The sequence below is a fragment of the Centruroides sculpturatus genome, unplaced genomic scaffold (genome assembly GCF_000671375.1).
Source record: "Centruroides sculpturatus isolate CEXI.00-Female unplaced genomic scaffold, Cexi_2.0 scaffold494, whole genome shotgun sequence".
NCBI classification, from domain to species: domain Eukaryota; kingdom Metazoa; phylum Arthropoda; class Arachnida; order Scorpiones; family Buthidae; genus Centruroides; species Centruroides sculpturatus.
Window position 1 is genome coordinate 375,828 of NW_019384697.1, and position 27,019 is coordinate 402,846.

A 27,019-nucleotide genomic window follows, 5' to 3' on the forward strand; every position below is an offset into this window, starting at 1 on the left:
TTGTCAACTTTTACTCCTGATGATTTCTTGCTTTATTTCAATTGAAATCACCTTTCTGTTTTTTTAGAAGCCATGATGCATTATAAATGACTTAACTTGCCAGATTATATGATACGAATAATTCTTTATTAATTAAGATCACTAAACACTTCTACGTGCTACTCTCGCTCCGTTTGTTTTTTACAACCTCTTTTCGTCCCGCCACCTCGGCATCTACACAATTACATTTCGTTTATTTGAATCGTCAACATATATTACATTACATTTAATTTTAATGTTTATTTAAATCATCAACATATATTACATTACATTTCTACTTCAGATATACTAATAATACATTCTAATAATACTAATATATCCTAAAAATAGCAAATTGTCATTGGCAACGGCAAAAGAGTGGAAACATCATTCGCACTTGTTCGAAAAAAGTCCATTGTGCGTCTCACGTAACTGCCGAACGGAAAGTCCGTTGTTTGCTTGCAGCAAGTCCGTTGCTCGAGTCACGTAACGGTCAAACAGAAAGTCCGTTATTCGCAACGTCCGTTATTCGAGGCGTACGTTATACGAGGCACCACTGTATATTAAATAAAACAAAGATTGTTTTCTGTGAAACTCTGTAGCATTATCTGTAAAACCAGTATAATAAATAGTGATATTAGAAAATACAAACTTGTAGACGAAAATTTATATATTATAGTAAGTCAAGGACATTGAGGCATTTTAATCAAAACTTGAAATACTTTAAATGTTTGATGGTTGGCAAGTGGTAGTTGTTGCAAGAGATAGAACACTTATCCATGGGATCTATACTTGAGCTAACATTATTTTCCATCAACTTATATATATATATAAAAATGGACGTGTGTGTCCCTATATTTCACTTTTCAGCGAAAACTACACATCACACGTGAATTTTATGTTCAAATTTGTTCAAATTTAATTCGAACAATGTTTGAATTTGAATTCAACATAAAATTCGAATATTTATTTGATTATAGAACGATTGTAAACGTTCCAGAAACGTTGAAAATAGTTCGTTTGACTGGACATGAACAGGAGACATTCAGAAATAGAATCGGGACCAGGTCTCTAATTAGTCTGGAAACGGGGGACCTAATTTTTGCATTCTGTGAAAACAGGTAAGATTGGCTATAATGTAATTATCTTAATCTTCACTATAGTTACTTTTTGCCCAGCGAAGCGGGTCCTTGCAGCTAGATTCCAGATTACTTAGAAAAACAGTCTTTTATATATTACATACTATATTGCATACAAATAAAAACCCAGCGAAGCGGGTCCTTGCAGCTAGTATACTTATAAACAAGGAAGGTAATGAACAGGAATACATGAGTATAGAATCTGTGGACATCACTGCACAGATTCTTCCTCTTGCAACAACTCTGACCACTTGCCACTATCAAATCACTTCAAAGTCTCAAGTTTTAGTTGAAATCAAAAAATACTAAATTTCTCAAAAACTATCAGTTTACAAATGTAATATACATATATGAAAATTATTTGTTGTTTTCCCCAATATAAGTGATCCATTATCATGACCTAAAATTGCAGTTTTCTTTGAATAAAATGCAGGTCTTTATAGGAATATATTTATGTCTCAGAATAACCATGCAAATGCTAAACAAAATCTGTGAAATATGTTTCTGAGCCTCCTCTTGTAGACATAGAAATTTACTTCATGGTGATTACAAATGAGGTATTGTAATGTATTTATATGTATTTCATAAAGTGTTTGTATAGTTATTTCACTCTTAATGGGGCATAGTCAGTTTGGTTTTGATGTAATAGTATGCTGAACAGCAGTGCTTTCCAAACAATTTTCAGCCAAATTTGGCTTTCAATACATGTTAATTGACTGACAGACATATTTGACACATCATTATAAAGATAAAAATAGGTGTACTTTTCATGTACATGGAATATACAGTTGATCCCCCTATAACACTGTTGATTATTCTGTTTTATATGAATTCCATGTTGTACGAGTCCCCTAGATTTTACAAATATGTGAGCTGTTCATAGCCCGGCACACACATATTTGTAAAATCTAAGTGACTCATACAACATGGAATTCATATAAAACGGAATTATCAACAGTGTTATAGGCTGGATCAACTGTACAAAATATTTGTGGTATACTTGCAACTTATGGACAATTTAACTGTCAATTGAAAAGTTTGGATACCACTGCTACACAGAATTACTTACAAAATGTAAAATAAATGTAAATAAGTAAACCAAATGATAAACTTTTCCTGATAAAAGCTTTATTTTTCTTTCTTTTAATTTCCTGTTTAAAATTATTATTTGAAAAATAGTTCCATTTAAGTAATGAAAATTGAAATTATTATGAAATATATACTGAAATTATACAATTTTTTTACAGTTCTGGGAAGGACGGAACTCCAAAAGAATATTATACTTTAGAATGTTTGTTATTTTTGTTAAAAAATGTTCATCTCTCCCATCCTGTATATGTACGCCAAGCAGCAGTAAGTATTTAAATTGTATTTCCAGTGAGAAAAATTTCTATTATTATTAAATCTTTTAAAAATTTTAAATATAATATATAATATATTAATTTTCTGATTAAAACTAACTTTATTAGGCAGAAAATATTCCCGTAGTAAGACGTCCTGACAGAAAGGTAAATTATAATTTAAATTGCTTATAATTGTAATTATGTTAATTACATTCACCAATTCTTTGATTATCAATTAGTATCATTATTTTTGATTTTAGAATATTTAAACTTCAATAATTAAGTTTTGTTTCTATTTTTTAATTTATTTTATGAATGATAGAAGTAATTTGATTTTGAGTAGAAAAGTATACAAGAATTTTTAAAATTATTTTCATAAAAAATAAGCTTTCTAGTTAATTTTGATATAATGAATTTTTATGATTTTTTATTTGTAATTAGAAGTCTAATTATAATGATATGGAGTTGGAAGAAGAAGAGTTAATCTTATTAAGACATTATATTTTTAAACAGAAAATGAATAACTTTCGGTTATAATTTGCTTTTTTAAACAGTTGTTCAAAATATTAATTTTCTGTGAACATAATCATTTTGCATATAAAGTGGATTCTGAATAAATTAGGACATATTGGGACTAACACACTAACACATTTTGGCTCAGTTAAGTGTGAACTTCACAATAATGTGAAGTTCATGTAAAGTGTTAAAACATATGACACAAAAGACAGACTATCATTTTATTGAGCAATAAAATACTTAATTCTAGAACAAATGATACAGATCAGAAAAAATATTTATGCTAAAAATTATTTTAATTTAATGTATGTGTTACTGTGAATGACCGATATCTGGCGAATGTCAACATTCTCTGGTGAATGTCAACATGCACACAGTCGTTTTGTGTATGTACGAAATATTTGCTAAATATCATTATTTCTCACTTACATCGGCAAATGTCGCCATTCATCATGCGCTGATGGTGAATGTTGAATAAAAATATTTTATTACGTTAAGACAAAAATGCAACATTTTAATATGTGAAAATAGGAGAAAGCTTAATTAAGTAACAGCATATTTAAATAAATTGTTGAACCTAAAACAAACAGTACATTCTTAATCATTAAAGAAAATAATACAATAATAAACTTACACATAAATTATGTGATTAATCTTATTTATTGCAACAATTCAAACTGTTATGGTACTTTGAATTGCACAAGAGTCCCTTGCTTTTGCAACTGCATTTATTCGTGGAACACTTTTTTTACAATGACAGCAGGTATAGCCTTGCCCTCCACTGTTTGAATTAGCTACAGCTGCTTCTCTCAGTGATATTTCTTGAGAAGAAATCTCATCTATGGAAAGTAACTTTTCTTTACAAATTACGAACTGATTACGTTATTACGTGATTACAAACTGATCTGTTAATGGTGTCTTTTGTTCAGATATTGCCGACGCCTTACCGACGATCCCTCTCATCCTTTGCCACTCGACCTGACAAATCGATCCCCACCTCTCGGGATCAAAAGACCTTTTCCTACCTCCAGCTACCCACAAAGGATTTGGTGACAGATTGTCGCCTCTGTCGACATCGGTTTCTCGAGTGTCGTTTCGACCTCTACCAAAGCTTATCTGTGCTTGTCGACATACACCGGCGATTATTCGAATGTATAATAATATAACCAAATATTCGGACTTTCACCGACGTATTTTGTATGTGTCGACATTCACCGGAGAATATCGACATTCTCTAATTTCGGTCTTTCACAGTAACATATGCATCGATATCAATCATTAATTGCTTCAATTGGCATATCACAGAATCCTACTAGACAAAATCTTAATGGACAGAATCCTACTGGATAAATTCCTACCAAGATAAGATCCTACCATCCTACTTTCCTATCAAAGGAAAAATATACAAGGTGTTCACTTTTAACATTTATCCAGGCACAAAGATATTTCCAGCATTGCACAAGTATGTTCATAATCTATGGTGCCTTAGCTTCTTTGTAGTGTTTATATGAAAATTAAAAATGCAATCTGCACAAATCATGAGGAAATATGTGACATTTACAGTATAATAGAACCAACATTCTGCAATCTACTAATTGGTAAGACACTGTGTTAATGTCTTATATTCACAAACACTACTGTGAAATGATTTTACATTATGAGGAAACAAAATAAATACCTCACCATAAACTGGAACCAAATATTCGCAAATCACACGTAAATTCAAACTTTCCAGCAAATAAAAGTAAAAAAATATAAAGATCGAATGTTTTCGGCCACTAAATTTATCGGCCTTCCTCAGGAAATACAAACTGGAAAAACCGTTCTATAAATAGAAACATAGCTGCCTTGTAAATTTTAAAAAAACGAAAACGGCTGTGACGTATCGTGTATGACGTATATTATAAGTCTAGATAGTGTTTCCATGCCGATGATACATGAATGACATCCGTGTTGATGCAGTTTCCACTCTTGCTTGCATTGTAGATCTCCACTGCTTCTAAAATTTTAATACTTTGCCTGTCGAAGACCTTGTGTACTAGCTTGGCCTGGTCCCAACAGGGGGAAACCCCCAGATCGCTGGCATACCATACTAAAGCCATATTGATGTTATCTTTTAGCACGTCATATTTGTGTTCTTTTAGTCTGGCTTGCAGCAATCTGTACATGGATCCTATATAAGCTAGCAATCTGTCAAACCTCTCATCATATAGGGGGATGTAGTAAATCCCAGAAACTAGAGCTTCCTCAGTGTCGTCCTTTGCATTTGAGAGAAGGCGGAAAATGGTGGGTTTCCTTCTATAGGTAAGGAGTACATTTAAATTATTTGCAATCCTTCTATATATGTGATGTAGCGTCAGTTTGTAGTCTAAGATCACCCGATTTGCTTCTGCTTTGTTAACATTGTTAGATGACTGAGTTAGATATTTGGATGCCAGATTGTCGATAAACATGTGGCCATATCCATGGTTGGATTCTACTTGTTTGAGATGTTCCAGTTCCTTGTTGGTATCCGACAAATGTGTAGAATGGGAGTAGGCTCTGGCCACAAGTGTACGGAATGCGGATGTCTTATATGACCATGAGTCCACTGAATTGGAAGGTATGAATAGGGGGTGGAAGAAGCCTTGTGGTAAATTGTTGTGACGAATTTGCTATCAGCTACTTGAATCCTGATGTCTAAGAAATTAATGCTATTACAGCTCTCCTGATCCAACTTTAGTGTTAATTCGTAGCTGTTATTATTAAACACTTTTAACACCTCCCCAATATCAAGATGTTTTCTCCATACAATTAAAATGTCATCGACATATCAGGTGTACAGAAGGATGTTATGCTTGATGTTTTTTAATGACCACTCCTCCAATTGTCGTAGGACCAATTCACAGAGATCCCCTGAAGGGGCTACCCATGGGTACTCCATGTTTTTGGATGTAGGTATGTTTGTTAAGACGGAAACAGGACGAATAGCATAATAAGTGAGTAAGCTCTAATATCTGTGAGTCGTACAATTGTGCATCAGGGATAGAGCTTAGAAAGTAATCTCTCAATGCACGGAAGCAAGGTTCCAATTGTATAGACAGAAACATGGAAATAAAATCGAAGACTGCAAGGTGTTTGTCTCCATTTAAACTAATAGCCGCCAGTTTGGAGAGAAGGGCATCTGAATCTGAGATCGTGTATGTGTACAAATGCAGGTGGTGTCTTAACATGTGATGTATCTGTTGTTCCGATACGAATGTTGGGAATCTGGCTTTATTGATTACCAGACGTAATTGTTGACCGGGTTTATGCATTTTAGCAAAGGTGAACAGGCGTGGAGTGTCTGGAGAGCTGACCACCGCATGTCTCAGGCCAAGTGTGTTTGCAAGACCAGTGCGTGTGAACTTACTGACATGACTTTGTAGTTTTGTTATATATGTGGCATCCGAGAGCTGACATTGTGTGTACACTATGTAACATTTGTTGGATACCAACAAGGAACTGGAACATCTCAAACAAGTAGGATCCAACCATGGATATGGTCACATGTTTATCGACAATCTGGCATCCAAATATCTAACTCAGTCATCTAACAATGTTAACAAAGCAGAAGCAGATTGGGTGATCTTAGACTACAAACCAACACTACATCGCATATATAGGATTGCAAATAATTTAAACGTACTCCTTACCTATAGAAGGAAACCCACCGTTTTCCGCCTTCTCTCAAATGCAAAGGACTACACTGAGGATGCTCTGGTTTCTGGGATTTACTACATCCCCCTATATGGAGAGAGGTTTGACAGATTGCTAGCTTATATAGGATCCATATACAGATCGCTGCAAGCCAGACTAAAAGAACACAAATATGACGTGCTAAAAGGTAACATCAATATGGCTTTAGCATGGTATGCCAGCGGTCTGGGGGTTTCCCCCTGTTGGGACCAGGCAAAGTATTAAAATTTTAGAAGCAGTGGAGATCTACAAGGCAAACAAGAGTGGAAACTGCATCAACATGGATGTCATTCATGTATCATTGGCATGGAAACACTATCTAGACTTATAATATACGTCATACACAATACGTCACAGCCGTTTTTGTTCTTTTAAAATTTACAAGGCAGCTATGTTTCTATTTATAGAACGGTTTTTCCAGTTTGTATTTCCCGAGGAAGGCCGATAAATTTAGTGGCCGAAAACGTTCGATCTTTATATTTTTTTACTTTTATTTGCTGGAAAGTTTGAATTTAGGTGTGATTTGGAAATGAGGCAAAATGCATGAGAAGTAGCATGTAGACTCCATAAGTATGTTCCATCTGCACCAAGACCAAAATGTTTTTAACTGTATACTATAGCAAAATAAGAATAATTGTTTCTGTATTAATTTACGCAATATTGTTTTAAATACATGTTATGAATTAAATAAAGAATTCTAGTGAAGTTGTGAGTCTCTTGTAAAATGATAAATTATAAGAAAGCAATTAATTGGATGTTGTTTTCAAAATAACTTATTTAGGGAGACAGAAATGCAAGTTTTTATAAAATCTTCAGTGGTTACATAATCAAGATATAGATTCATTACATTAGAGAGATGACAACAAACTACAATATGTACTAAACTAATTATACTTCATTCAATGAAAGATTAGTCTCCTTATATGATAAGAACTGTTGAATTGTAATAGATTGTCTAAAAGGATGCTGTGATTCTGTTTATTCATGCAATTACCATTTAGAAAATGTTATGTAACATTTATTTTAATGCTTTCTTCTAACTTGAAAGTTATTTGGTGATGTGAGATCCGAAAGGCCCTGGGTCTAATTTGTGAATTTTTACTAATATGTTTAAATTTATCGACAAAATATTACTTCATTTTGTGTGAAAAAACTAGTGTTTTAGACGTGGGAAAAATAGATGACAGATGACACTTCCTTCCCACAGAAGAGAACATCCGCTGTTTTTCCCTTATCCGTTAAAAATCTCGCTCAGATGGGAAATGGTAACCCCTCATTCATCCCCCTTTCATCCGTTCTCACGAAAGAGTTACTGAACGATGATTGGACGAAATTTTGAGATAAAAGGAGAAATTAGTCAGAATTCGAGGAGTTCAGCGACGAGTTCTTCGACAGATCCGAAGCATACAAACTCCACATACGTTCCCTCCTGATGGCCAACGCCCATAACGGAGTCCGATAGACTAAGTCCCGAGTCTACACTTAGAAGAAGTGATATTTTTATATTTGTGCACGAATTGATCTCCCATACGAAAGTAATATGAACTCTATCTACCAGGTGTCCTATATCTACAGAAACGAAGAAGACGACAACTAACAGGTCGTATGTTTAGAATCATTTGTGAGCTCTCTCTCGAACGCGCATTAGCATAGATTCAGTCGTAGTCTATAGCTTGTCGTATAATCGTTGTATTTGGTTATCTGTATTCGTTTGTTTGAGATTTATTAAATTATACTTATGTTTTATTTAATCAGAATGTCTCCTCAATTTATTCCGAATCAGATTGCATACGCGTGTTAATCCGCGCATTGAGAAATTGATTAACTGGTGTCGGGAACCTGACGAACGTCTGAACTTCGCCGTTCAGATCATCTTTGTTTACGCTCTCCTATGAAATATTTGAGATCAGATCTAGTGATCTGCAACCTAGAGAACTAGTCTTACCGACTAGCGCCGATTAAGTGTTACACGAGTGCTACCTACTCCGTAACCCCGGCTGATCTCACAGTGATAATTCAGATTTTATATGAAAGTTACTTTAATTAATATAAAATGGATTTCAACAACATAAAGTTTAAAGAATGAATCAGGTAAATCAAAATAGCAATGATGTTATCTTTAGTTTTAATTTTGTTTAGTAAAATGGCAGAAAATATTCTGTAGTGTGTTGAATTATAATAAAAATATTAATCAGTCAGTCAATAAAACTACTTGTATTGTCATTTTATTCAATATTTTAAAAATTTAATGAATTTATACACTGTTAAAAAGATAGATAATAACTGCATCAATTGTTGCAATTATTGCCCATTTATCAAAAATGTCTTTAAAAAGTCTGTTTTTAGTTGAACAGATAACATATCAAATTAATATAAAATAGGTTGTCTAAGATGCATTTGTAAGTAAGTTAATGTGTTGCAAATTGATTCTGATCATTTATATTATAATGAATTGACTATAGTAAGTTCATAAATAATGCACATTAATCTATACAGTTGCCGTCTAAAGTGAATTAATGTCTGATAATTTGGTACTAAACAATAAATTATTTCATGAAGAATTGAAAAATTGCCTTATGGAAATTATTTGAATATTGGGAAATAGATAACTGTAAAAGTATACTTGCTTACTGGAGAATAAAATCAATAAAAATAAAAACCATTTATCTATCCAGCAAAATTCTTTAATAACTTAAAAATGTTTTCAAACGCATTAAGCGTTCATCCTCAGTTAATTCTATAAATTCGAAATATGAAATTCGAAAAATTACGCAACGGGAATTCCAATTAACGGTTATGTAAAAAAATAAAAATAAAAATGTAACGTGTTACAAACGAAAGTGCTATATATAAATTTTCGTGTACTTAATAAACAATAATAATAATAACAAATAAACAAATAAATAAAATATCTATCATCGATCATCCTAAGCCTGATTAAGCCTTTTATATAGATTATGCCAATTCGTCGCAAAAAGATTTCCAAGCGGACGAAAGCCCGTCGGCATCTCTATAGTTGATACACTGTGCCGTCTTCTGTGCCCTGTGGATTTCCAGCTTTTCGAGATGTTTTATCGCGTGTTTAGATGTAGTGGCTTTTATTATAGAGGCCTGGTCCCAGAAAACAGTAATGCCTTGTTGTTTAGCATAAGTGGCAAGGATCGTGCTGTCAATTGTTTTGTTCACTGAAAGCTTATGTTCATGGATTCTTTTTTTCAAATTCCTCAATGTTGCGCCTATATATACTAAGTTAGAGTTGAACCTGCTGTCTCTTAGCGGTATCGAGTATATTCCTGTTAAGGAGTTGCTTTCATAATCCCCCTTGTCATTCCTTAACATTTTGTATATAGTGGGATTACGCCGATAAACTATCTGTAAGTTCTTACTTTTGGTAATCTTCTTAATAATCGGTTTAAGGAAGGGTATATAATCGAGGACCATNACTAGTAAAGGTCTTGTTCTTTCTTTGGTGTTCGAATTCACGTCGAATCACGTTCGGGTCACCACTGGAGGTAATGGATGGCCGCCATCGTTTAGACGAAACCTGGCCGTCTTTTTCCATCCATTTACATCTCCACAAAGACTGTCTTTATCAGAAGGCTGTAAACGTGAATTAGTTAAGTCCACGACCACGTTTTAAACTAAAACAACATTTATTTACAACAATCCTCGAGTACACTTGAAAGAGAGCTACACGTGCTCATGGCAGCGATCACCCGACAAGAAGAAGAAGCAACAATACCCAGAATTCTCTCTGGGAAAAACCCAGTTCCCGTTTTTCTATCCGGGATTCCCGGGAAACTCATAGAGGAGTGGCGCCATCTCACCAGTCCGTGATTTGTCACCGCAGCCCTTTATCTTACTTCACATGTACAGTACTTTTGTATCGAGGTTCCCACTGCTGATAGTCAAATTGTTTTTGTGAATAAAATTACAGTCAACTTGCCTTAAAGTGAATACCAATAAAGCAAATTCTCACATTAAAGCAGATTTTGCCATTTTCCTGGAAAATGCCATTGTCACATTAATTTTAACATGATAAAGCAAATAAAAATTTTACCAGAATTCATTAAACCTGAACTATAAATTATGTTAAAGTTTAAGTTGCTGGAAAAGTACATAAGGTGTTTTGTGTGTCTCTAGTTACTATAAATTAACTCCACAACCCTAAAGAAATAACCCTACTTCAAGTTATGACTGATTTTTACAGTTTTTGACATGAATAATAAAAATTAATACAATAAAAATAAAAACCATTTAACTATCCAGCAAAATTCTTTAATAACTTAAAAACGTTTTCAAACGCATTAAAGCACAAGGGAGTAGTAGCGTTAATTTCTTAGATCTGACGATAACATGCATAAAAGGGGAAATCCGAACCAATATTTATCGTAAACCGACATCTATACCCATCATTATTCCTAAGAATTCGGCGGATCCGGAGCATATTAAAATGGCGGTATTTCGATCTTGGATAAGGAGAGCGCACACCCATTGCACAAATGTTTGCGATACTGTTAAGGAGATACAATATATACGAAGAACTGCCATGCAGCATGGCTACGGGAGAAGAAGAATAGAGGCTCTCATTAAGAAAGATAATAATCTTGCAAGGAGGCAAAAGCAAAACCACCAAAAAGAAAAAATGGTCCTCGATTATATACCCTTCCTTAAACCGATTATTAAGAAGGTTACCAAAAGTAAGAACTTGCAGATAGTTTATCGACGAAATCCCACTATATACAGAATGTTAAGGAATGACAAGGGGGATTATGAAAGCAACTCCTTAACAGGAATATACTCGATACCGCTAAGAAACAGCAGGTTCAACTCTAACTTAGTATATATAGGCGCAACATTGAGGAATTTGAAAAAAAGAATCCATGAACATAAGCTTTCAGTGAACAAAACAATTGACAGCACGATCCTTGCCACTTATGCTAAACAACAAGGCATTACTGTTTTCTGGGACCAGGCCTCTATAATAAAAGCCACTACATCTAAACACGCGATAAAACATCTCGAAAAGCTGGAAATCCACAGGGCACAGAAGACAGCACAGTGTATCAACTATAGAGATGCCGACGGGCTTTCGTCCGCTTGGAAATCTTTTTGCGACGAATTGGCATAATCTATATAAAAGGCTTAATCAGGCTTAGGATGATCGATGATAGATATTTTATTTATTTGTTTATTTGTTATTATCATTATTGTTTATTAAGTACACGAAAATTTATATATAGCACTTTCGTTTGTAACACGTTACATTTTTATTTTTATTTTTTATTTTTTTACATAACCGTTAATTGGAATTCCCGTTGCGTAATTTTTCGAATTTCATATTTCGAATTTATAGAATTAACTGAGGATGAACGCTTAATGCGTTTGAAAACGTTTTTAAGTTATTAAAGAATTTTGCTGGATAGATAAATGGTTTTTATTTTTATTGATAACTGTAAAGTTTAAGATCTGCAATTTGGTACTAAACAATAAATTATTTCATGAAGAATTGAAAAATTGCCTTATGGAAATTATTTGAATATTGGGAAATAGATAACTGTAAAGTTTAAGATCTGCAATTTAAGATTCATAAAGTATATTATTATTATTATGAAAGGTGTTTGGAATTGTATGAGTTTTCAATAATATAGATGATTTTCAACATATGATGATGATTTTTTGGTGGTTAGGTTTAAGTTATAATTGTTTTAATTTGAAAATATTTAGTACTTTTCCAACATTTTTTATTAGTTTTAAATAAAAATTAATGATTATTGATTGCTCACGTAGATATTTTTAATGTTGTTTAAAATATAGATATATTGACTGGAATGAATTGAAATTATGTGGTACAGCCAGGGCTGTGGAGTCGGAGTTTTGGTGTTTTAGCCGGAGTCGGAGTCGTCAAAAAATCCGCTGACTCCGACTCCTTTTTACTTCCCAACTTGTAAAGTATATAAAACGGAAAAGTATTGGAATTGTGTCAAATTTGACCCTCCAAGTTTCTTTTGCAAATCTACACATTTGGAGACCTCCCGAAATCCTCAAAAAAAGTCAATAAAAGGGGAAAAATTCACGCGAGTGTGTGTGTTGGTGTTTAATTTCTTTATTTTCTGTTCCGAGATATTAAACAATATCTCAGAATGGGTAAAGTTTAAGAGACGAAATGCGGCACTGTCGCTTGCATATAAAGGGGCATTAATATTATTAAATTTTGGTTCTTAATTAAAGAACGACAGGGTAAAGACATAAAAGTGGTCATGTGTCATATCTTTTAATGAATATTTTATTTGTTACTAGCATTCAAAATTAAAAAAATAATAATAATAAAATAAAACTCGTCTCTACCCTCAAAGTAAGCTTTTTTGTCATTTTATACATCTTTGTACAGTAAAACCCGCTAAGAAGTTCTCGCCTAAGATGTTAGAATGTATATAGGGACACAATTTAGTTCAACCACTTTGATGCTTAATAATTAACTCCTGTGTTAAACCATCTGACTCTGATTCTGAACACACTGACCAGAGAAATTATTAGGCTTCAAACAAGGTGAATAAAACCATGCCCCACATACACAGTCTGAAATCCACACATATAGAAAAAAACCTCAAATCTTTTGTATATCTCGAAATTTCAAGGTGTGCTGAGTCCAAAAATGTAAAAATTAGGGGGGGATCATTTTTTGACTGAGCGCTACACTTTTCCTCTGTTATATATAATAGCCGTAAAAGTAAAAATTATCGAATACATATTTATATATTACTTAGAGAAGTCTTTTAGCTTTGGAATAAAAAGTTTCTATGCTCTATCTTTATTACAACTCTATTTATTGAATATTTTATTCTGAGGTCATGTGAAGACATCAGAATTTCCGGGTCTCTTTNGAAAAGTAAAAATTATCGAATACATATTTATATATTACTTAGAGAAGTCTTTTAGCTTTGGAATAAAAAGTTTCTATGCTCTATCTTTATTACAACTCTATTTATTGAATATTTTATTCTGAGGTCATGTGAAGACATCAGAATTTCCGGGTCTCTTTTGGTAACATGTCCGTCCCTGGTTGGAGTTGGATGGTAAGGAAAAGTCGGAGTTGGAGTCGGTAGATTTTTAAGCGACTCCACAGCCCTGGGTACTGCTCACACTGTTTTCTCATATTACTTTATTTTTTTCTTTTAAACTTACATTTTCATTACACACCTGTATTTTAGAACCCTTGTTTAAATCCAATAAGTCCTTTTTGTAGAAAATGGACTATCATTTTTGATCTTTCTTTTTCTTTGGATCATCTTCAGATTTTCTTATAAAAGTAAGAGTCCAAAATGAACTTAAATATGAGTTCCAACTGCATTTTTTTTTTGTGGAATGTTTAACAAAATTTCAAATTCAAAAATTATTCAATGTGCGTTCTTTTTGTAGAATATTGAAAAATTTTTTAAAAAAACTTTAATTATACAACATAAACAGATCATGCACACAAAGTCTTACATTTGTAAGAAATTTTGTTAGAAAAAAATACCTGCTAAGGATATGAAATACATTTTTCCTCCCTAAAGTTTATACAATTCTCCTTTGCTTCTGCCTTAAAAATTTCCAGTGCCTCATGGGCTCTGGTGTTATCACATAGTCATACCCATCCAACGAGGGTGGTGTTCAAGAGATCAGCATGTATGTCTTCTTCGGATGTGTAACCACCACCCTGTCTTGTTACGCATCTGAAGAAGACATGCATGCTGATATCCTGAACACCACCCTCATTAGATGATATCTTGAAGTATTTAAAGTCAGTGGTATTGTAAATTTAAAAAATATTTGTGTATTGGTTTATTCAGTACACAACCAATTACATATTGCTGATATTAACTGTTCAAACTTCTGCTAAATGTTCCAGCCAAAAATAAAAAAAAACTCAATTACTTTTTTATAAATTGCTAGTTTATAGAATTAATATAAACTATACATTTCAACATAAATATATGTGCCAAATACTTAAAAATATTTTTTATATATATATGTATTTGTAATTCTTTTTGACTTTTTCTTTATGTACCCAACTCCATTAATCTGAACTTCTGACTAAACCAAGCAATCTTGTACAATAATTTAGTTTGGATTAGTGAGTGTGTACTATATTTATAAATAGAAGCTTTCTATTTTATAATCTTGCAAACTTAAAAATGTTAAAAAAAGGAATAAAACTGATTCTTTTGAATTTTAGATTATTTATTCTATCAATAATTTATTTGAATATAAAATGATTACTTTTTAAAATATTAATAGGACATATTGGCATATTTAAATGGCGAAACTGCAACATCTGCTAATATTGACAAAAGTGCACCCATAGAAATTCCAACACAAGGTAAGAGTCATTGCAATATTATTATTATTGATACACTTGCCTAATTTGTGAAGAGAGTGATAATTAATGAAATGTGGCTTGAATACAAAGGATTGTACATTGATAAAAATTATTAATAAAATATCTCATAATAGTGCCTTTATATGTCTAATGTAATTATGTTATTTATAATTCAATTTTCTAGTAAAAAATTTCTTGCATCAATTTTATAATCTCAGTGATTACATAAGTATTGTATTTTTTAGCTGAATGAGCAAAGCTCATTTTTTTACGTTTTAATATGATTGGATTTAAGTACACTTCCCTGAAACTGCTTGATTGATTTTGACCAAATTTGGTATGGATATCATGTCCTGGTTGATAAATGTTCTAAACTATTTGGAATCCTGATCAGATTGTGTCCTTCAGGAATATCATGGAAAATCTGCCATAAACTTAAGCCGGAATTTTGGGTGCTTACAAAACATACACAGCAGTTCAGTTTACAAGCATGATCAAACATGTTACTCAATTTTTGCTTGACATTCCTTGAGTTTTAAACAATTTTATATGGCAATTGAGTTTAAACTCTAACTTAACAGCTATATATTTATTTGTATACTAGCTGCAAGGACCCACTCCGCTGGGTTTTTATTTGTGGGCAAAAAGTGATGATAGTGAAGATTAAGATAATTACATTATAGCCAATCTTACCCGTTTTCACAGAATGCAAGAATTAGGTCCCCCATTTCCAGACTAATTAGAGAATTTTTACGTCCAGTCAAACAAACTATTTTCAATTTGATCAATTTTCTGGAACGTTTACAATTATTCTATAATTGAACCAATTCAAATTCGAAAATTTTAAAAATCGAAATAGAAAATCTTCCACTTTCAACTACTTTCAAGCCCATATCTCCCGCATCCTTATAGCTATCGAGACGCAACCACCATATTGCACGAATGGAGACTTTGGGCTACTACCACATACAAACACCATTCATGTGCGATGTGTAGTTTTGGCTGAAAAGTGAAATATAGGGACACACACGTCCATTTTTATATATACAGTAAAAACTGCTTAGGCGACCACCTGCATTCGACGGGCACCTGTCAAAACGGGCAAAAATTTCCGGCACGGAATAGTTTATCCATAGAGTCTTTGTATAAGTTACCTGTATTAAACGACCACCTGTGTAACGCGACTGCGGGCATAGATTTTTGGTCCGAAACAACATATAACACCTGTAATAAGCGACCACTTTCGCGAATGTATCTGGTCTAAACTATTGTAAGAACCCATCCCAACAACGTTTCCATCTCCCAATATAATGAATTAGTCTAAACTCTCATTCGAACCCATTCCGGGCACTTTTCCTACCCTTGAAATTAGGTGCAGGTGTTAATAAATTAGTCTAGCAACAAAGAAAATTCATTTCAGTTTGTTGGAAAATGTCCGAAAAACGAAAGAAATGCAAAGTGCTGTCGTTAGAAGATCATATTAAAGTTATCACAACAGCAATTGGCAGCGAAGTTTAACTGTGGAAAACGAAATTTATTTTACCGTAGACCTACAGTATTTTCCTTGGGGGTATAAAATATTGTACACTATACAATTAATCGGCTGATCTCATCGTTTGATAAAATATATTTTTATTTACCTATCTATTTATTTATTTTGAAGTTCATGTACAGTACATGTGCGATAAATAGTTTCTATATCAACCTACCATATTTCCCCGATATTTTAAGGAAAATAATATCCAAGTCATTTTCGTACGCAAAATATTCAAAAAACGATAAACGCATTAATGCAAAACTCAGTTTTACAGGCAACCTTCCTTTTTTGATTCCGCAATGACAATCGCGGAATGTAATGAAATCGTACAATGAGAAAAAATAATAAAATCGTTTTATTATTATTTAATCATTTTTCTTATTGTACTGTACTTAAGAAAATATTAAATATTAAAAAATACAGTATTTTTAAAGTTAAAACACGATTAAACTAGCGAATACCAAAACCAAAGTGATGTAGAAATACAACGCGCTTGTATATTGATGACGTAATACACGTAACTGAGGAGCGAACGAAAAGAACCGAGTCGAATTAATTAAGTCAGAAAAAAGAAAGTGTGCATTATAATCGAGAAAATGTGACTATTGTATTAATCTTTAAAATAAAATACAATACGAATATAGCCCTATCGTTGAAAAAATTCGCTTATTTTTGCTCACCTCGAGTTTTGCTTAGTAAAAATGGCTAAAAAGTGCGCAAAATACGTACAGAAATACGGTATTACAGCACCACCTATATTGGAAAACCACCTGTCTAAAAGACCATTTTTTGAAGGAATTGTGGGTGGTCGCCATAGACAGGTTTTACTGTATATAGATTTGTACATGTAACTGACTGGCAACACTGAGCAATCTCAAAGACTTTTACATATGAATTGTAATAAGTTGTTCTGAAGCAAACTTTGAAAGGAACTGAGTTTCCAAAATCAGCCACTAAATCAGATATCATTGCTTCTATTTTGAAACATACTAAATAAACTCTAGATTTAATCATAAATCTTAATCAGCTCAGTTTGCTGGCATTGGAAACAAGGAATGTGATCCTAGTATAGATCTAAATTTATTCTCTGATTTTGTAATGTAACATTTGTTTTACTTTTTAACAATCAGAAGTTTATAATTAATTGCATAACTTGAAAATTCTATCTGTGTCAATAATGTGTCCATATATGAGTTTAGAAAGTACAATTTCATGTTAAAAATAATTAAAAAAAAAATTGATAAATCTCACAATTATATTTCTAATATTTCAATGCGTTATTATAATTTTGAGACTTAACTTGTCTTATTTAAAACTTTTGGAATATGATATATGAAAAAACATAAAATAATTTACTAATTTTAGAATTTGAGAAAATCATTATTATAATAAAGTCAAATATGTAAACTGTTTAAAATATATGAAAATTAACAATAATTATATTATTTTTAATATTCAGTTAAACATGTAATAGAAGAACCACAACATGAAATTTCTAAGAAACCAAGATTGGAAGTAAGTTACATGTTTTTTCTTTACCATTTCATTAAGATTGATTATATGCTTATTGAGTTATAATAGATTTTTTTCATGTAAATCAATTAGTTCAAATAAGCATGAAACTATTAAAACTGTTAAAATAGTTTGTTTCATTAGAAAGTAAAATGATTATACTTTCATTTAAATGTACATAAATATTAAAATAAATTTTATGTTAATAACATTTTGTGAATTTTTTTCTTTTCCTTACAAAACTTAATGGAATTATTTTTTGAAAATAAATATAGATAAATTTTTTAGTATATAATTTGTGCTTGTAAATAATAATCTTGCCAAAAATATTTTTGACAAAAGTTTAATGAATTGATTATTTTTTAATTTATATTTTGATTTCAGTTGATATATAACAAAAATGACAGAATTATTCTGAATAGAATTAAAATTATTTTAATGTAGATGAAATTGTATATCATATTTCTTTGATTAAATCTCGGGGTGTATTTTTAAAATGAACATATCCTTTGAGTTTTATTTCAAGGCTGAAGTTTATTGCCTTGCAGTAGGAGACAAATAGGTAAAAATGGAAAGAAATATCTCGATTATCTGTACATTTTCAGAACTGTCAAACTATTTATTGATTGTATTTATGGGTTACAGATACAACACTTGAAATAATTGTTTTCATAGTTAACCAATTTAAAGTGTTCTCTGACTTCAAAAAATTTGAAGAAAATGAACTTTAAACTCTTTACCTGTGACTCTAAACTACATTATTCTGTATGGTGCAGTTATCTGGAATTTATTTTTAATAGCATCTTTATTACCTGGAGTTTAATCAAGGAAATTGATAAAGTATATTTTGAAAATTATAATAGTAACAGTAATTACTTTTAACATTAAATTGTTAATATAAAGTGTTCTCAAAAATCAGGTAGAATTTTTGTTTTAAATAAGGAACATTGTCACTTCCAATTGTTCATTATTTGGACAAATGGATACATGATTATAAAATATGGCATGTAAAATATTTATGCATATAATACCATATTTTCGTGGAATGACTGGCATGCCACATATAAATGGGGCAGACCAGCATGCCAGAAAACACCAGGATTACTGGCATGCCAGTTAAACTGTAACTAAAATAGAAAATTAATCAGATCTAACAAAACTAGTTGTTAAACAAATATTTAAAAAAAAATTCTTTCCAGTATAGTAATATATAATATCATTGTAATTTGACTGACTTAAAATCAGGAAGAAGTTTTCATGTATAAGACAATAAAATAATTAGTGTCGTAGTAGTAGTAGTCGTAGTAGTAGTAGTAGTAGTAGGTAGATAAGTCAGTCAGTGTGGGCTGCACTGACCATTCACCTCAATGTTAAAAATAACACCTTCCTCTCAAATTTTGCACAAAGGAGATGTTACTCCATGTAAGTTGAGATAATTTACTGCAAGTTTCTTAAATTTAATATGTTTATTTTTCTGTTTTTGAATCGAATTAACATAAAATAAACATAGAAAAGTGCACTCAGAATTTCATGAGTATTTTACATTGTTAGAAAGAAGACAAAATGAAGAAGTTAAACATACAATCATAGTTTTTGATGTAATGCTGACAGTTTTACAGTTTTAGAATTAAAATGCATTCATTTTTACTGATTTAACTCTTGTTTGTTTAATGCGTTCTATGAATAGTGATCTATAACCTCACTTAAATTGGCATGCTGGTTTTTACCATGTGGAAATATCTGGTTTTCTGGTCTCCCTGGATAGACCAACATGCTGGACAATCTGTGTAAATACAGTATAAATTAATCTAATTAATTATTCAAATATTGTTGTGAAATTCAAATTAAAAGTACAATAATATAACATTATAATATATATTTAGGAAAATTGTTCTAAATATTAATTTTAATGTTTTTAAAAAATTAAATAAAGATTTAATATATTTTATTAAAATAGGAAGGACAAGTTCAAAGAGCTAAACAACAATTGGCTGCTCGCTTAGATGCCCCTAAAGAAGCATCAGTTACAACTGAACAGATCAGGTAAATAAAATTTATTTTTGGTATTACAAGGGCTGTTTCTTTTTCACCCTTTGATGGTCCATAAAACAAAAAAAAGTGTAAATAACAAAATGAATTTATTACCATAAGTTAGGTACAAACATGGTTACTTTTCAACATAATCACCATGAAGCTTGAGGTGTTTGTCTATCTGTGGATGAGCTTTGAAATCCTTTCTTCGTAGAATGTTGTTGCCAATGACTTGAGATGGGCCCTAACATTGCTTTGAAGATCATCATTATTCTCAAACCTCTTCCCTCCTGGTCACGTTTTCAGTTCAGGAAAGAGATGTAAGTCTTCACACATTAAAACGTTACAAGCTGGATGGAAATCTTCACCATCTTTAAACACCCAGCATATAGTCTTGATTTAGTGCCGAGAGACTTTCACCTCTTTCCTGAACTGAAAATGTGACTAAAAGGGCAAAGGTTTGAGACTAATGATGATCTTCAAAGCAACATTAGGGCCCATCTCAAGTCACTGGTGGCAACATTCTACAAAGAAGGGTTTTCAAAGCTCTTCCTCAATCTTCACATTGATTATGTCGAAAAGTAACCATGTTTGTACCTAACTTTTGGTAATAAATTCATTTTGTTATTTACATTTGTCTTTGTTTTATGGTCCATCGGAGGTTGGAAAAGAAGCAGCCTACATATTTTGAGGTCATGTTAAATTTTTTGTGGTTTTATTTTATTACTAGCTGTTACTCGCAACATTGCCCGCGAGGATTTTGCAAACAAACCCCATTTATATTCAGTATTTCAACAACCATAGTAATTGTTATATAACACCTACCGACGAGAATGATGAGAATTGCCGAGAATCAAATGAACTATTTTCAATTTGATCAATTTTCTGGAATGTTTACAATTGTTCTATAATCGAACCAATATGCAATAACAAATTTGAATTTAAAATGGTTTGAACATTTTTAAAATTGAAGTAGATAAAAATATTTATAACAATGTTTGAAATGTTATTAATTTAATACACCTAAGTACTTGATGAAGACTGAATCCCCTCCCTCTTTCCCCACGGGGAAATTTCGAAAAATCCCTTTTTAGTGTGCATTCTTATGGCATACTCTACTAAAACGCAGATAAAAACAAAAAATCACATCTAAAATAGTACAGTAGAAGCCGTTCTTCTGGTTAAGCCTTAATCCTCTCCCTCTCCCCCCGCTGGGAAATTTCAAAAAATCCCTTCTTAGTGTGTGTTTTCATGATGTACCCTAACTGTGTACCAAATTTCACCTCTTTAGGTTAAGCGGTCTGCTCTGGGTGATGATGAATCAGTGAGTGAGTCATTCAGTCAGTCAGGATAAGCAATTTTATATATATATATATAGATTAAAATACAGTCAAACTTCGTTATAATGAACACAGATATAACGAGTTTACAGTTATAATGAGCAAAACACTGTAACAGTTTTAATTTACGTGTATTTCCATACATTTTCTCACGGTTGTAATTAGCATATTCTAAGGATATACCAAGCAAATTTTTAATAGCTAGCAATTAAGAATGTTCATGTGTGCAAACACATGAACATTCTTAATTGTTCTAGTAGTAAGAAATATGATATCAAATTCTTCAAAGAGATAAAACGAAAGAGTTACTTAGTTTTATGACTGCTGGATAATTAGTTCTTTGACCTGCATGTGCCTATTTATCACTTATCTTTCTTTTTGGAGATCATCCCTCTCTTGACTTGCTTCTGGCTCTACTCTGCCAATTTATCTAATCATCACTATGATTATTAGATGAGAAAAATGTCTATGAAGAAAAGAAAATTTTTCTTGGTTTATGAAAAAAGTAGAAATTATTTGCAAGTTAGAACATGGTATGAAATGTTGAAATGTGTAGAAAGTTTTCTTTATCATCTTTGAAAGCATCAACATTATGGAAAAATAAAGCAATCATCAATTTTAAGATTTGTAGATAAAAAGACTAACTGAAACTGAGCATATTATTAATTAGTATTATCTTTAATTACGAAAAAGTAAATTGTTTATATTAATTATATTGTAGTTTATACTGTGTTTTTTATTAACAGTTATATAATGTATTTACTTTTTTTTTTTAATTAACTTACTTATTTAGAATTAAAAATTAAAAGACAGATTTTACTGATCAGTGGTATAGCTACAAATTTTGCTGTCCGTGGGGCACCCCCCTACATGTTTATGCTCAAGCAGCCACCCATTTTCTCCCTAGTTTCATCACTGCTCTTCACAGACATAATGAGGAAATTTTGCCCTAATGCTTGTTGTAATTGAGTTTGACTGTACTTTCAATTTTATAATACAGTAGAGCGTCAATTATCCGAATCAATTGGGGACTGCTGTTGTTCGGAAAATCAATATTTCGGATAACCGATTATGTACGAAAAAATATATTAACCTATTCCATGTTGAAATTTTTCTCCGTTGCGTGTCGCTTTGCATTGAATTTTCGTCGATGTTAAGCCTAACAAAGACTACTGTATCGTTAAAAATTATTTTTTTATTTTGTACAAACAAAATAAATATATTGAAAAATATAAAAACAATAAAAAATTATACTTCAGATGTTAATTTAGTATCAAAAACGTAAAATATTTGAGTAGCCCAAGACATAACCAAAGATTGCAGTGCCACAGCACTGGCGAAAATTTAAATTTGCCGACTGGAATTCTTTTGGATAATTGATGCTCTACTGTAATAATAATAAAAAATAATAGAAAGAAGAATAATAATCTTTCTGTTCTCTGAAGATAAGCTATTAAAGAAATCAAAAGCAATAAGCATTTAAATTACTTTGTTGTTTTGATGTTTACTGATATATTTGTACACAGGTAATTAATTTTATAATATCCATTTTTCTTAATTAAAACAAATAGAAATCTAGAAATATGTCTCTGTTTAGTTTTGCTACTTTTAAATATTTAAATGTTTTATCATGCATTGAATTTGTAGAAAAGGAACTAACTAAAACTTTTATACTTATATAAATATAACTATAAATGGTTATAAATATATAAATGGTTATAAGATAAAATTCCATAAAAATAACAGTATTGTTTGTTTGAATTGTTTTAGTATTATTTTAAAATTTAGATTATTTATTTAACTATAATTAAATCTTTAATTTTGCAGAATTACAAAATATTATTTTCACATAGTGATATATATATCAATTAAATTGATATTAATTTTATATATATTCTTATATTTATCAAATGATTGACAATTGAAAATTTCAAGGATTTAAAATAATTAAATAATAATAAAATAAATATTAAATTACTTTATGTTTATAAAGACTATATTTTATAATACCCTAACAAATGCTTAATTAATATTAATTTATTTTAACCAGGTCACTATCTGAAGCAATGTCAGTAGAAAAAATTGCAGCTATAAAAGCAAAAAGATTGGCAAAAAAACGTTTAACTATTAAAGGAGATGATGATATTGGTCTTGGAATAACTGATTTTCAACGTATATTAGAATATGATGTTGATGTAACAAAAGACATTCTCAGTAGAGAGAGACAATGGAGGACAAGAACTACTATTCTTCAAAGTACTGGAAAAGTAAGATGCATGTGAATAAATTTTAATTTTATTTACAAATATAAAAACTTTATAATAAATTGCAAAAATTGTTAATTTTTGCAATTTATTTATTTTACCTTTTAAATATTAATTTTGATATCTTTCTAACATGGGTATTTATTTTTGTTTTAGTATATGCATATGTATGTTTATATTTTTAAACTACTTCAGCTCTAGAGCATGAAGATTGCCATTTAGGAATCAAAAACATTCATTCATTAAAAAAATTGTTGCTGGATTTAAAGGTTTCTTGATTTGATAGAATTTTGATTTATATGATATAATTTATTATTGAAACATAAAATTAATATCTTAATCAATTCTGGATTTATTTAATATTTCTTTCATATGAAATACATTCAGTACCTGTCCAATAAGTACTAGAGAATGATTTCCAAAGCACTAAAAGACAGTTTAAGTCATGCTATCTCTCTCTTGCATTTATAAATGAGATTTGATTGATTTTTACATTTATTATCTTAATGCACATTTGCAGTATTTTAAAGACTGTTGGTAACTATGCAGTTAAAAAATATTTATTTTTTATATGTATGTACACAAAAATCATACATAGTTAATGTTCTATAATTATCTGTGTAAAATTGACATTTCTAATAATAAAGAACCTACTACAAAATTTATTAAATGTTAATGCAGTTATTTGTACAACATTATTTTATGTTCAACACTAAATGCTTTTTTTCACTAATTAATACTTACAGTAATGAAAATGCTATTTAATTTTAATTAAATTTGAAATTAGAGAGATCTGAGAATATTAGTATTTCATATTAAGTTTTTATATAATATAGCAGATATGCCTTGTGCTACCTGGACAAAAAGTAAGAACAACAAACATTAAAATGAAAATCATATTAAGAATTTGATTGTTTTATCCTATAATTATCATGTTTATCACAAAGTGTTAAATTTTAATAAGAACAAAGGAAAATGTAACAAAACAGTAAAAATGACAAAATCTACATTAATGAAGAAAAAACAAATTGATCTTATTTAAATTTATTTAACAAAGGTAAAAACAAATGAACAATTAGATTTGGAGGCAAATGGAACAAAGATTTGTGCTCAGTACTCTGGAAAATCTGATTACATGTTTTGTGTTTACTAAGAATGTGATACTTTGATGGTATGGAATGGTACAATTTCAATGGTCAGATAGACAGGAATTGATGTTTTTCAATAGAAAATAGTCATTGACTTTATCCCATAGAAGAATATAACTCAAAACATGCAAATTTTTTCTAATGTTAACTCTAATGTACCATTTGTAGCTGAATACAAAATAATAATCAATTGACCAATAAAATTTTGCAAAAAATGGAATAAATATTTAAACTTTCCATCTTTTAAAATCCCTAAAAACATATTTTGTGCTCACTTGTAATATCATATTAAGTAATTTTCTTATTTGAATGCCAATATCCTGATGGTCAGATAGAAAGGAGGATATGTTGCAATAGAGGGTTGAAGTTAATTTATCCAAAAGTAGCCATTGACTGGTTTCTAAAAAGTTTCATTGCATTTGTTCAAACTGTTGAAATGTATAAAGAACAAACTGGCCTCGGAGTCGCTCACTTTTCTCACTTGTACTCACTTTTCTGAAGTATCCTCACTTTTCTCACTTTTCAAGTCATTTTCTCACTTTTCTCACTTTTCAGGTCATTTTCTCACTTTTCTCACTTTTTTGGTCATTTCTACGTGCTTAAAAATTAGGAAGATGTGGGACCAATCAAAAATAGTTTTAAAGCCAGACGATCTGCCGAATTATCAAACTATCGAACTAGATTTTTATGGAAAAAAATACTCCGCCCGAGCGGGACTATTAATCGCAACTGCCGCTCAGTGTTGTTAAGTTATCGTCTGTATTTATACGTAACTAGGTAGTCAGTAAGGCTGTGTACACACTAGGCGTTTTTAAACGCGCGTTTTAAAGAACCAAGAGTTCTACATAGGCGAACACACTCAAACGCGCGTTGATAGATTTTNATAATGCAAAATACATATGAATTTAATTTTTAAAATGTATTTTATCATAAAGTGAAATGTTTTTATTAAAAAATTTTAGTTTCGGATATCGTACATTTTTCGGAAAAAAGGATCCATCTTTAATAACCTTTCCTACACTCGAAGATTAAAAAATTAGCTCACAAGAATAATTTATCATTGTAATCCAACGATTTATAGAATTCTACCAAATAATAAGAAGAAACCATAACAATAGTACAGGAGTGTATTCTATTCTTTTAAGTGACACCATTTTAATTCAGATCTCATTTACGTTGGTGCCACTATGAGACTTTTAAAACAGAGGCTTAAAGACCATCTTTAATTGTTTACATTTTTGTTTTCTTTCATTGAGAATTTCAGAATACAACCAAATATGATGCTCCTTTTTACATTTGCACTTCTCTCCCAATCATTGTCTAACTCACAAAGTTCATCCATCGAACTTTCCATAGTTGAAAGGATACATTAACCCAACGTAGAGCTACAGACAAGCGGAGACACTGATTGGTCGACCACAGGTTGTTGTAGCCCATATATAAGGTCAGTTTGAGCGGGAAAATTGAAGGTGGCTAAGAAGAGATAGATATCGTCTGGCTGACGAGAAGTAGGGTGCGACTATGCAGATGCGAATATAGAGTGAGCGATTTACTTTTCGCAAAGGAAAACCATGCACAAACAAGAAGCGAGAAATAACGCTGGCAAGAGCGAATTTCTGGTTCTCGCACATATCTGATGGATTTTGATATTTATCACATCTTGCCTCTTCTCGCCACATATTCTCATTTGCTCGGAAAATTCGCTTGCTCGCGTCTGCATAGTCACACCCGTAGATTTGTCTCACTAACGATAATTTGTGATCGCCGGAAGTGTTACTGCATCGTAAAGTGTTTTCCTGAGCAATCTGATACGGGATACATTTATTGGCACTATGGATTCGGACACCATTTATTGGACTATTAAGTTTAATAACTTGACTTGTGGGTACCTAAGTGTTTAGTATTTTAATATTAATTTAATGTAAATGTATCATACCCAATAATAATAAACAGAAAAAATAAATATATTCAATAAAAATCTTTGTTTTAACGAATATACAATGTCGCGGCTCGGTAAATACGTCAACACTGAAATGAAAATCAGTCTAGCATAGGGAAAATCGGGGAATTGCACCACCACGAAATGGCGAAT

At 31.2% G+C, this 27,019-nt stretch overlaps 1 protein-coding gene across 1 annotated transcript in view; it reads left to right on the top strand.

Annotated features, from left to right (window-relative positions):
* Positions 1–27,019, top strand: part of LOC111627471 (parafibromin-like) — a 52,371-nt gene that overhangs the window by 20,885 nt on the left and 4,467 nt on the right. Inside the window, exons 2-7 of the mRNA XM_023371045.1 lie at positions 2,405–2,510; positions 2,627–2,665; positions 15,014–15,095; positions 18,092–18,147; positions 20,102–20,187; positions 23,566–23,782. Coding sequence (XP_023226813.1) covers positions 2,405–2,510; positions 2,627–2,665; positions 15,014–15,095; positions 18,092–18,147; positions 20,102–20,187; positions 23,566–23,782 — 586 coding nt within the window. The remainder of the gene's footprint in view (positions 1–2,404; positions 2,511–2,626; positions 2,666–15,013; positions 15,096–18,091; positions 18,148–20,101; positions 20,188–23,565; positions 23,783–27,019) is intronic.